At 46.5% G+C, this 12753-nt stretch overlaps 2 protein-coding genes across 3 annotated transcripts; one reads left to right on the forward strand and one right to left on the reverse strand.

Moving 5' to 3' along the window:
• Positions 1-705: 705 nt before the first annotated feature.
• On the forward strand, positions 706-8544 carry LOC136949376 (kelch-like protein 28). 2 transcript variants are annotated; one of them, XM_067243644.1, is made up of 6 exons: positions 706-731; positions 1592-1852; positions 1993-2630; positions 2723-3166; positions 4248-4456; positions 7863-8544. In XM_067243644.1, exons 2-6 carry the CDS (start codon positions 1592-1594, stop codon positions 7919-7921), a joined length of 1611 nt encoding a protein of 536 aa, XP_067099745.1. In that variant the 5' UTR covers positions 706-731; the 3' UTR covers positions 7922-8544. The 2 variants fall into 2 exon arrangements, with proteins under 2 accessions (XP_067099745.1, XP_067099744.1); XM_067243643.1 differs by lacking the exon at positions 7863-8544 and adding an exon at positions 4672-6672.
• Positions 8545-8619: 75 nt separating this feature from the next.
• c9h14orf28 (chromosome 9 C14orf28 homolog) lies at positions 8620-12215 on the reverse strand. The gene is made up of 5 exons (XM_067243356.1): positions 12041-12215; positions 11172-11696; positions 10488-10577; positions 10275-10409; positions 8620-10166 (listed from the first exon to the last, which is right to left on the reverse strand). Exons 1-5 carry the CDS (start codon positions 12124-12126, stop codon positions 9980-9982), a joined length of 1023 nt encoding a protein of 340 aa, XP_067099457.1. The 5' UTR covers positions 12127-12215; the 3' UTR covers positions 8620-9979.
• Between the last annotated feature and the right edge of the window lie 538 nt (positions 12216-12753).

Below are 12753 nucleotides of genomic sequence, written 5' to 3' on the forward strand. Positions count from 1 at the left end.
ATAATTATAATGTCTCCTCCTCTCCTCTCTTTTCACTGTGTGAAAAAAAAGTTTCAAAATGGTGAAAAAATATATTTTTAAAAGGTTTTGAAAAATAGGTTTTGAAAGGTTGAATAAATAAATACAATTAGTGTACTTTTTGAGTCGTGTTGTGAACGGAGCCCCTGAAGGGACCTGTGAATGTTGTTTTTTTAAGGACACTTTCTCGTCCGCACGAGAAACCGCGTTACAGTTTCCGGTTAAAAAAGGAAGGTGTCACATGCATGAAACTTACTCTGGTTACTCTGGTTACTCATAGTTATATAGTTAGCATCATTGATGAGTTGTACTTTGCTCTCCATTACTCTGTTTTATGCTTCTCTGTTCTCCTCTCTCTTCTCCCCTCCTCTCCTTTCACTGTGTGTGGAAAATAACGTTTCGAAAAGAAAAAAAGTTCCTAAAGGTTGAAAAATTATTTTCTTTAAAAGGTTTTTGAAAAAAAAAATGTTAACTAATAAAAAATAAAACAATCTCAATCAATCCGAACCAGTAGTTCAGTTTTTTCCACAATGTATGAACGTCCTATAGGAATGTCCGTGTTTAAATGGTTAAGAGCCTAAGCCCGCCCCGGAAGTTGCGCGTTCTGTGTTTTGCTGTTTGTTTTCTTGACAGCCGCTCGGGTTCTGCTGCTGGGCTGAACTTGGCCACTGCTAAACACATCTTCAGAGCGGCACATCGGACGCGCAAGACAGGTCTGTACATTTATTTATCTGCATATTTTCTTGGATTGTTGGTAGTTTACTCACGTATGACTATCCATGGCGATATTTATAGCCGAATGTAATTCTATAAGGTATATCTGTGGCTTATTGTGTTTATTTTTAGCAAATTGGCTCCATTCTGCAGCAGTACCAGTAATGCACTAGCGTTACTACAGTACATTAAAAAGCTAGACTAACCTACCTAGCAAACATGTCCTTGTAATGCAATTTCTTGTTCGGGGCCTGTAGCTAAGCTGCTAGCTAACGAAACCTTCGTCAAGAGGTACTATAACGTTTTGCATTTCATAATGTAAATGTGGAATTAGAAGGTGTGGTTTATGCCGAATATCAAATGTCGTTAGCTAGGCTAGCTAGCGGTAATATTAACTAGCTCGCTAGTGACATAGTAGGCTAGCTAGCTACACAACGTAAGCATTCTACTAGTTATCTAGCCTTTCGTTCACCAGCTAATTTCCATGTAAAAACGATTTAAGAAATCTACAGAACCCTGATAATTTGTAATACACCGTTCTAGTTAGCTAGATTCTTAGCTACACACTAGCATGTAACGTCGTTATTTAGCTAGAGTTACGTTAGCTATCAAAACGAGGCAGCTATGGCTGAAAAGGAGCTGTGTGGTTGCAGATGGCTTGCTACCAATAACATGATGAGCCTGCTAGTTATAAACCTACAAACTATACAACTTTACTTCAGACAGTAGTTAATAGTTAAGTTGCCGTTAGATGCCGAGGTGTTTTCAGAAAGTCTTCGAAACAAGCGTACAACTAAAATCATCTGGTTGTGCGTTCTTGGATGGTGGTACATCCCTTAACTCGCCTGTACGTGTTCAGATGGACCCGCAGGCTCAGTCCTACATGCTCGCGAGCCTGACGCGGCCCCACTCCGAACAGCTGCTGCAGGGCCTCCAGCTGCTGCGACAGGACCATGAGCTGTGTGACATTGTGCTGCGCGTGGGCGACGCCAAGATCCATGCCCACAAAGTGGTGCTGGCCAGCATCAGCCCCTACTTCAAGGCCATGTTCACAGGCAACCTGTCCGAGAAGGAGACCTCCGAGGTGGAGTTTCAGTGCATTGACGAGGCTGCGCTACAGGTACGGGATGCTAGCAGAGAAATCTCCCTTGAAGAACAGGACCCGTTCATAGTTATGTTTGTGTTGTTGGCTGATATATGAATCAGATGTAATCCACAAGCTAAGACACACATGCAAAACCTGTTCTCCTTCTCCCATAGGCCATAGTGGAGTATGCCTACACGGGGACGGTGTTCATCTCCCAGGAGACTGTAGAGTCCCTGTTACCAGCTGCCAACCTGCTCCAGGTCAAGCTGGTGCTGAAGGAGTGCTGCTCCTTCCTAGAAAGCCAGCTGGACGCTGGGAACTGTATCGGCATCTCCCGCTTTGCAGAGACCTACGGCTGCCATGACCTGTGCCTGGCAGCAACCAAATTCATCTGTCAGAATTTTGAGGAGGTATGCCAGACCGAGGAGTTTTTTGAGCTGACCAGAGCAGAACTGGACGAAATAGTGTCGAACGACTGTCTGAAGGTGGTGACAGAGGAGACTGTGTTTTACGCCCTTGAGTCGTGGATCAAGTATGACGTGACTGAGCGGCAGCAGCACCTGGCTCAGCTGCTGCACTGTGTGCGCCTGCCTCTGCTCAGCGTCAAGTTCCTCACCCGCCTTTATGAGGCTAACCACCTCATCCGTGATGACCACGCGTGCAAGCACCTGCTCAACGAGGCCCTCAAATACCATTTCATGCCTGAACACCGTCTGTCCTACCAGACGGTGCTGTCCACACAGCCGCGCTGCGCCCCCAAAGTTCTCCTCGCCGTAGGAGGCAAGGCTGGACTCTTCGCCACACTGGAGAGGTATTTTGAATGATCTGAACATTCCGCACCTACGTTTGTTAAGTGGTTTTCCGTGTATCTGAGAGTTGTTTCCTTGTCTCTCTGTCTTGCAGCACAGAGATGTATTTCCCCCAGACAGACTCCTGGATCGGGCTCGCCCCCCTCAGTGTGCCACGGTATGAGTTTGGCGTGGCGGTGTTGGACCAGAAGGTGTTTGTTGTGGGAGGGATCGCCACTCACATGAGGCAGGGGATCAGCTACCGCAGACACGAGAGCACGGTGGAGCGCTGGGACCCGGACAGCAACACCTGGTCCAGCGTGGAGCGCATGGCGGAGTGCCGCAGCACACTGGGAGTTGTAGTCCTCGCCGGGGAACTGTACGCGCTGGGGGGCTACGATGGCCAGTACTACCTGCAGTCTGTGGAGAAGTACGTCCCCAAGGTGAAAGAGTGGCAGCCAGTCGCGCCCATGACCAAGTCCCGCAGCTGCTTTGCCACGGCGGTCCTGGATGGCATGGTGTACGCCATCGGGGGGTACGGACCAGCTCACATGAACAGGTACGTCCTCTGTGAGCTGTGCGATGTGGTGCCAGGCTTAGCCCCTAACCCTCCACTCATTCTCAGTTGGGATATTTAGTTATTTATTTCAGACGGCAAGTTCCGTATAAAATAACAGACATAGAACTTATTTAAGTTCTATGTCTATTTTATTTTACTCATCACGTGTAAACTTTTATACTAAGCTTTTGAAATTGAACACTTCTTTGTTCCTACACAATCATATTGGCTTCAGAGAGGTTATTTATGTGGTGCAGACCTTTATGAAGGCTTTGATCCCATGAAAAGGCTGTCAGCCCCTCTGCTCTGCTGCCTGGTCTTCTGTTACACAGCCTGACATGGCACACAGCCTGACATGGCACACAGCCTGACACAGGCTGACATGGCACACAGCCTGACACGGCACACAGCCTGACATGGCACACAGCCTGACACAGGCTGACATGGCACACAGCCTGACATGGCACTGCTGATGCATGTCTACCAGACATGGCTGACAGGTGAGGGAGGGAGGTTCAGTGTAAGAACAGGCCAGTGAGGTCTTGCCAGTGAGAGGAAGAGCTGCTCAGATGTTGGCTGGCAGCTGTGCTGTTGCTGCTCAGGACTGTGGCGTGGTCTTTCCCCTCCAGAGATGCATCTGTGTTGTAGTTACTGTCTCCTTGACTCCCCAACCCCCGGGAGAATGTGTTTAGAGCAGAATCCTTTGGGACTGCCCCACCCCCCCTCCTGCTGAGATGCTGGCGCTCCGGGGCGAGTCCCAGACAGCACTGTTTTCCACCCTGGAGTTACAGGGTTTCATCACTGGAGCAGTCATTCAGGACAGCAATTAAACTGTGTTGCCGAGGCATGAGATAATAGCATCTGAAAAAGCGCTAATTAACTGCATTTGATTGTGTGTTTGAATGCTCAACATTCAAATTCAAAAGCATTAATTTAGTTCAAGTTGTTTTGACCCCAAGACCCATTGAATGTTATTAACATGTGACCCTGTAGCTGTCTAACTGATAGCTGTAGGGTCTGACTGACCTTGATGAGCAGACTATTGTTGTTAGTGTGTCTGACTGGAGCTGTGTGTGTCCAGTGTGGAGCGCTACGACCCAAGCAGGGATGCCTGGGAGATGGTGGCCCCCATGGCTGACAAGCGCATCAACTTCGGTGTGGGGGTAATGCTGGGGTTCATCTTCGTGGTGGGCGGTCACAACGGGGTGTCTCACCTGGCCAGCATAGAGAGGTACGACCCCCACCAGAACCAGTGGACAGCCTGTCGACCTATGAATGAACCGCGCACAGGTCAGTTGACACATCAAGCTAACGTTACCAACAGGATTTTGAATGCTGTTTTTGTAATGGTGCTTTCTAGAGATGTGTGAGCAGAGAGAACGTTGTTCTGTTTATGTTCTCCCCAGGCGTTGGTTACTGTTCTTGTCTGTTATCCCCAGGCGTTGGTTACTGTTCTTGTCTGTTCTCCTCAGGCGTTGGTTACTGTTCTTGTCTGTTCTCCTCAGGCGTTGGCTCGGCCATAGTGGACACCTACCTGTACGTGGTGGGGGGACACTCGGGGTCGTCCTACCTGAACACAGTCCAGCGCTACGACCCCATCACAGACAGCTGGCTGGATGCCAGCGGCATGATGTACTGCCGCTGTAACTTTGGCCTCACAGCTCTATGACCCCTGGCTTACCTGGGCAGGACTCCTTCAGAGAACACATAGACAAAAGGGATTTCTTTAGTTTGTCCCCACCGCCTAGTGAGTTGAGGAAGGCTCCAGGGAGCCCAGGGAGAGAGAGGGAGAGCTTGTTGGACGGACTGAAGGAAGGGTGAAGGGAGCCCAGTTTGCCGGTGCAGGGGACCAGGAGACGGCGGAGGATGAGGGTCTGAGTCAGGAGAGGTGCAGAGCAGGAAGCTGTCTGGGTCAGGAGAGGTGCAGAGCAGGAAGCTGTCTGGGTCAGGAGAGGTGCAGAGCAGGAAACTGTCTGGGTCAGGAGAGGTGCAGAGCAGGAAGCTGTCTGGGTCAGGAGAGGTGCAGAGCAGGAAGCTGTCTGGGTCAGGGGAGGTGCAGAGCAGGAAGCTGTCTGGGTCAGGAGAGACTGGACGACTACAGAAGACCACTCTGCTGCTGCTGCTGGACCACAATGAAAACTCTAAACCAATAACCAGAGAGTTGTGGAAGAAATCTGTCACTTTGTTTCTTTGTAGACATTTACAATTTACCTTGTTCATAACATCCTTTGTTTTCACTCCATTCTTTATTTCTGACATGTGTGTAAAAAATGTTTAAGGTCCTAAATCATGTTTATATATGAATGTGTAGCCAAGTCTTTGGCTGTGCTAATGAGTGTGCTTGGGAGTATGTGCATGTGAGGAGAAATGATTGGTCTTTTGAGTATATGTGTGTGCAGAACTAAAACTCAGGCACAGTGATCAGTTCACACACTTCAGTTTAAAATGTCTGCTTCTAAATCAGTGCTTCACAAAATGAGAAAAGAATTGGAATCTTTATATTCACATTAAAAGGGCTGCCTTTTACTCTCTTATAAATAGACAAAACAAAAAAGACATACGAAAATATCCTGTAGTGCATTGCCTGTAAATGTTTTCTGCACTGGGTAATTAGTTGCGTGGGTGCGTGTGTGGACGTGTGTCTTTGATTTTATGGTTAGAGGAGATGTAAAAGATCAACTAAACCCACAGAATACACCTGATACTTATATCTGTTTTAGTCCCAACCCCAATAAGTCTGTACTATCTTCCTCTCTCTGTCTCCATCCATCCCTCTCTCCATCCATCCCTCTCTCTTTCCACCCCTCTCACCATCTCTCCATCTTTCTCTCCCTCTCTGTGGAGTGGTGGACAAAGCCCTGGTTCTTCACCTGGGGCTGTCTGTACTCTAAACTAACTGGTGCTATATTTAGGGTTCAGGATTGGAGTGTGTGTGTGTTAGTCATACTTGCTGGCTGTTTGATTATGTGCATTAAAAGGCCCCCAGATTGACAACCCCCCCATCCCTCCCCTCGATAAAGCCCTGAGTCTTGCTCGAGCGTAACTCTGACCACCAGTCTTTACCCATGAGAGGTTGTGGTATTAATGAGAGGTTTTATCTCCAACATCCCTGGAATCCCAGATGCTCTCCACTGTATGATCGGTAGTGAGGCTTTCCCCCTGGCTTCTGGTTGCTTAGGGTTAACCCTAGGGGTTAGGGGTCAGTTCTGCAGGTGACTTCCTGTTCCTGCACGCCCCGCCCCTCTGACGCATGCTGCACGTGCCCAGTCTGCCTCACAAGCTCGCGAAAGGAGCACCAGCCAACCAAGTGCCAAAATATGACCTGTGTTCACCCACCTCCCTCACACCTCCCTCACACCTCCCTCACACCTCCCTCACACCTCCCTTGCCACAAATAGCTTTTCCCCCTGTGTGCCAGAATCTCTCCTGAGTGCTGATGTTTGTGTTTGTTCCTCTGTGCTGCTGTGTGGATGTTCCTCTGTGCTGCTGTGTGGATGGGGCTCTGTGCTGCTGTGTGGATGTTCCTCTGTGCTGCTGTGTGGATGTTCCTCTGTGCTGCTGTGTGGATGTTCCTCTGTGCTGCTGTGTGGATGTTCCTCTGTGCTGCTGTGTGGATGGGGCTCTGCCCGGCTGAGCAGCTCTCAAGCCGCAGGCCCCAGGAGAGCCTGGCGCTCTTCTTTGGGCATAGATGGCTGCAGGTGTGCGTGTGTGAGTGTGAGCGTGTGAGAGTGAAGCCAGGGGCAGTACCATACGCAGGGTGATGTGACATCAGTTCAAATCCCCATTTTGGTACAGAGTGAAAGTACAGTGATGCGTTCTAAATGTCTGCACATGTGGGAACTGTAACAGCTCTGCATTGCACTTACTGAACTATGTGATACATAGTGTTCTTTGTAAATAAGTCTCGTTTTAGGCTAATGGCATTTAGATGATGCAATAAGATTTTTGTTTCTTCTGTGAGTTAATATTTTGGCTTTTAATGAAGCCTCCTTAAAGCCAAGGCATCTCTCTCATACTGCTGTACTGACTCACAAGCCATGTCTATCCACATTGTTAGCTGTTGGTTAAACTACTCTGATGAAACACCACTTCTTATGGCTCAATTGTTTCTCACTGAATCTTGCACTCTGCATTGACCCCATCTCCAAAGTTGTGCATGTTGATTTATTAAGGTTTGCAGATACTGATATTTCACTTAACTAAGAGAAATAGGTGTGTTTGCTGTTGTCTTCAGAGTTTGGCTCTGAGCCAGCTGCAGGTCCACCAATCAGAAGAAGCCTTACTGTCCTGTGTTCTTCCATGTACACAGTCTGTTCATATCGGCCAGTTTGGATTCTCTGAATGTGATCTTGAGCTTAAGCAATGATATGATTGACAGCCCCCTAATTATCCATTTAAAGACTCTTCAGTCTTGTTAAAGCAATAACAGTTTCACGACAGTGTAAGAGCCTGTCAGAATAGTGTAGGAGGTCTTATTGTTTTCAAAACTAGATTCTAATTGAAACGTACATGGCTGAGTCCAGGTGGACTTAAGGATATAATTCTTAAAAATATTATTTTGTACAGAAAAAAATTATGAAATTGCTGTCATACTTTTGGAGAAAAAAAAATGTTACATTAGCCATTGTGTATTGAATATTAAGTTGTCTGTATGTGTTTCTGTTATTTATTTAATGTTTCATGTCATAACCTTTAGCTGTTGAGAAGATTGGCTGCTTTGGTCTGTCTACAGTGGACCTGCTAAAGATCAGCTAGAACCCTGATCACACAGGCTCACGCCGGCCGGGTGTCCCAGGCAAGCATTCATGTTCCGAGCATGTCATGTATGGATGTTGATGTGAGTACATAAGAGAGAGAACACCGTTTCCTCTACGTGGTTAACTGGCCTACTCTACTTTGGGGTGATAGCACTTAACCACTCGTGGGATCTGAAAACGTGAAACTGCAAAATGAAGGGATGTATAAAATGTTTTTTTGTTGTTTTTTTTAAGATGGCCTAACCATGTGTTGTTTTGCCACCAGTCTCACCAAAGTGCTTGTTTTACTAAGGAAGGCAGAGGGACTACTAATATCAAGTCTGGGAGGAATTGTCACTAGTTTTGTGTCTGGATGAAATCCTGAACCAGATGTCAATGTTAGCCAAACCAATTACAACTACAAGCTTCTTTTACATTTCCCATTGTGTGTCTGAACTGTGACTGAAGTAAGGTGATAATCTTGAATTTTATATCCTGTGGATTATTACTGGAACTACAAGATAACCTACATGTTTTTTTCACATTTTATCATGCTTTGATTAAATACATTTTACATCTTAGCCAGTTTGTTTGTGTGGTGCAGTTGTACCCAGTTAAAATTAATAAATGCTTTAAAAGGTATCTTCCATTTGTTTATTTTTTGCCTGAAGTTTCAGAAGTAATACTAAAAGAAAAAAACTCACAAATGCAGAAATATAAAATAGTTTTATTGCTTTTAAAAAGAACAATAGCTGCATAGAAAATGGACAAACCAGGGATGTTTAAAGAAATTTAAATGTGAGTTTTGACAAGGATCATGTTTTCAAATGGTCAGAGGCACACAGTGAGGTTAAGAAACATGGGGAATGCCTTTTTCAGTTTTAAAATTAAAGTAAAATCTGTATATCATGTTTTTGTCACTTGTTCAGCGTAAGAACATATACATTCCTACATTCCACCATAGAAGTGTGGCAGGCGGGCAGGTATTTCTATGGTCTGTAAGAATAACAAATTCCACCTCAACCAGAACCAACATTAGCTGAAAATGACTTCCACAAATGTAGACATTAAAATTTGACAAAATCCTTTTAAGCTGCAGTGGAGACTGAGAGAGCACCAGTTTGTTTTGATGACAGGCCAATATGCACAGCTCATTTCAAACATAATGATAATGGGATAGTATGCACAGCTCATTTCAAACATAATGATAATGGGTCAGAATGATAATGGGTCAGGATGGTTTAATATGGAAATAATAACATTGGTCTCATACCCCAGCAAGAAATAAAGAAATATATGGGTTTGAAGTGTACTATTTAAGCAGTATCATGAATGTATACCAGCCCAGAACTATTATAGTCCCTATGTACAGTATAATCTTGGATTCCAAGAATTTACAAAGAAAAGAAGCAAATTCGTTTGTGAAAAGCTTTTCACAAGCAATCAGGCAAAATAGAGCACATCATTCAAAGTGATTCGAGGGTAAATAAAGAGGCTGTTGACATGAGACCTAAGGTGGGGCATGCAGATGCTTTCTGTATGACTAGATAATAAGATTGTGTGATTCACTCTTAAGAGTGGTGATACATGGATACATGGTCCCCAGCCTGTCTGTCTCTCTCCCCTCCCAACCTGTCTGTATCTCTCCCTCTCAGCCTGTCAGTCTCTCCCCCTCTCAGCCTGTCAGTCTCTCCCCCTCTCAGCCTGTCTGTCTCTCCCCTATCAGCCTGTCTGTCTCTCCCTCCCAACCTGTCTGTTTCTCTCCCTTCCAGCCTGTCTGTCTGTCTCTCCCCCTCTCAGCCTGTCTGTCTCTCCCCCTCTCAGCCTGTCAGTCTCTCCCCCTCTCAGCCTGTCAGTCTCTCCCCCTCTCAGCCTGTCTGTCTCTCCCCTATCAGCCTATCTGTCTCTCCCCTCTCAGCCTGTCAGTCTCTCCCCCTCTCAGCCTGTCTGTCTCAGCCTGTCTCTCCCCTATCAGCCTGTCTGTCTCTCCCCTATCAGCCTGACTGTCTCTCCCCTATCAGCCTGTCTGTCTCTCCCCTATCAGCCTGTCTCTCGCCCAGCAAGTATGTGCAGGCCGTCAGGGCTTGTCGCTGGCGCGGATGTAGACGAGGGAGGACAGCAGCAGCAGCTCGGGGGGCTTGTGCAGCAGGATGAGGTTGTCGCTCCGCAGCCCGTCATAGTGCATCCAGTAGCCGTCGATCTGGAAGGCTGCTGAGTAGTGATGCTCCTCCTTGTTGAAGAGAGTGGCGCCCTCCAGTGAGTACCTGGAGGAACACACACAGCATGTGATGGTCAAATCACTGTATGTTACCATCAGTTCAGTCCCCCTGTATAACCAGACATGGCTTTGTATGCGTTCCTGCTGAGCCTACCTATGCTGGGACAGTGCCAAGTGGTAGGGAACGTAGGACAGCTCCTCCGACTTCCACAGCTGCATGTTGAGGATGACGAAGGGAGGAGGGCCGTGGCAGAACATCCTCTGGGAGAACTCTCTCAGCCCGTTACACCTGCAGGACAGACAGACCCCACATCACCACCGAGGAGCATCCAGGACGGACCAACAGCATTCTAAAAACACATCCTACCCCAGCTCCCTGCAGAGGAGGATCTTGGGACAGAAGAACATGTCCACTGCTGACTGGATGGGATCTCTGTGAGGCAGCTCATGAGGAGGGCTGCAAGAGGGAACCAAAAAGTAATTATTCACAACAACTGGTCCTGCCGGCAGACAGCATGAAGCACAGGCACAATTCATTTTGACTCAACCCGACACCTACATCATCCCCTTTCAAAGTACGAGAGATTGTTGGAAGAGTAGGTAAGAACAGATAACTGTTTACAGAGGAGGAGTAAACCAGGCAGTGCAAGTCTCAGAGATAACTGGGGACCTCAGACAGTTAAAACCTGCCCTCTTCTTTTCATTAGACAGCTGGCTCCTGTTACAGCCAGCAGACTGTCAGGGGACGGGGTACAAACCACAGCTGAAGACAGGAGTAGACCAGCTGACCTTCATTAGAAAAGAGAACATCAGTGACTGGACCCCCCATTTGGGCACGGACCATTTCAGCTGAGCACACAGCGCATTTTCAGGTTCAAGCCTCTCCATTTTATTTTTAGCTTTGTTAGAAGTCAACTGCCAGGACATTAGTTCCTACTTGAGATGTTGTGAATTCAATAACACAGATGATCAAAGGTTTCTGGTTACATTATTTCACAGTATATGCAGCACTGGCCGACAGCAGTACTGGCATGCAGTCAGCAGGTCTTACTTGATGTGGATGGTCCTCTGGATGAACTCCTGGAAGCGGCCAGGGCAGCTCCAGTTGGTACAGAGGCTCTCCTGCATGGTGGACATTAGGTTCTCCAGGTTCTTGGTGAAGTTCTCATGCTCGTTGCCGAAAAGATCAATCTCCAGCGCCGCATGATGGATGAGAGAGCGGTACTGGCTCTTAGACATCCTGTCCCATATCCACAACATCTTGACTGTAGTGTAGTCATACGAGTCCATTAGGTAGAGGAAATGTTCCACAAACTGCTTCCCCAGGAACACACCCACTTCCCTGGGAAAACCTTGATTGTCTCGCAGAATGACATAGAGGATCATAAGAAACCCATCGATGGTGCAGGTATTCTTCAGGTTTATCTTGACGTACAGAGGTGTGCAGGAGATCGCCTTCCTCCCTGCCCTGATGGTGTAGACACCGCCCCATGGAAGCACTGGCCTCCAGAAGGAACGCTCTTCCTCATCGTTATTGTTGATGGAGGCACGAATCTCCTCAAACAATGTCTTGGATCTGTGAATATGACATTGCACATTATTTCAAGAAGCGTTGGTTAATATATTGAAGTGTGCTAGCTAGCTAGCTAGCTTAGTGCGGGTGTGCGTTTTCAAAGCAATCTGAAAACTGGTACTAGCTAGGTAAAGTCCTAACGTTGACTGTGTTATTTAGCTACATTCAAAACATCGTCGGCTCATCATACCCACTGATTAACAGGCAATGAAATTGACTAGCACTGGTTAACATTACTAGTTACTTCCTACATTACTAACTGTTAACAAAACACGATAGTGCTAGCTGATGCTAGCTATCTTAGCCAACCTGCTAGCTTAGCATAATCGGGTAACCTGGTAAGCTACCTTTCAAATTGCAAACTCTCCTCGGTGTTTGAAATCAACGTTTTCAGATCTTCTGTGTCATTTAATATACAAAATTCACTCTCCATTGTTCTATGAATTTCTTCATGTCTTAATTTCGGCCGACAGCCCAAATAATTTACAAGTATTGCAATGCTCAAGAAAGCTGGCACCAAAACATCCTCTGTAGACGTCAAGTAAAGTTACGCCCTCTTGGCCTCAGACATGTAGCTTCATAACGTTCACATTCACAGAACACTGAAAGCCCCTAACACACTGCCCCCCCTACTGGCCACAAAAAAGTCGTTTCCTAAAAGTGTGCACCATGATCCGCACTTCCGTAAAATGCCCTCAGATGTCCTCAAATACCTTTTCCGGTTTGGCGAATTTGCCTTCAAAATAAGAGCATCACCTGAAACTTGTGTAGATGAGCTGTAGCTTTTTCTTAAGGAGAAAACAGGGATAACAAACACACTTTCATAAAAATTTATGAATGGTGAAATGTAAATGAAGGTTCACTGACACATTTCTTCAACAATATCAATAGGTGCGTTCGACTTGCAGCCCGGCTGACTTGAAGCAGCCAATGGCATTCTCAGTTTCATTCTCAGTTTCATGCAGCATGAAATCGAACACAGATAATATCAGCAGAGGCTATAACTAAATATCTCCCTTACAAGAGAACGTTTTTCCTGCGTCTCTGTTTGAACCTAAGC

This window comes from Osmerus mordax, chromosome 9, assembly GCF_038355195.1.
Source record: "Osmerus mordax isolate fOsmMor3 chromosome 9, fOsmMor3.pri, whole genome shotgun sequence".
In the NCBI taxonomy this organism is placed as follows: domain Eukaryota; kingdom Metazoa; phylum Chordata; class Actinopteri; order Osmeriformes; family Osmeridae; genus Osmerus; species Osmerus mordax.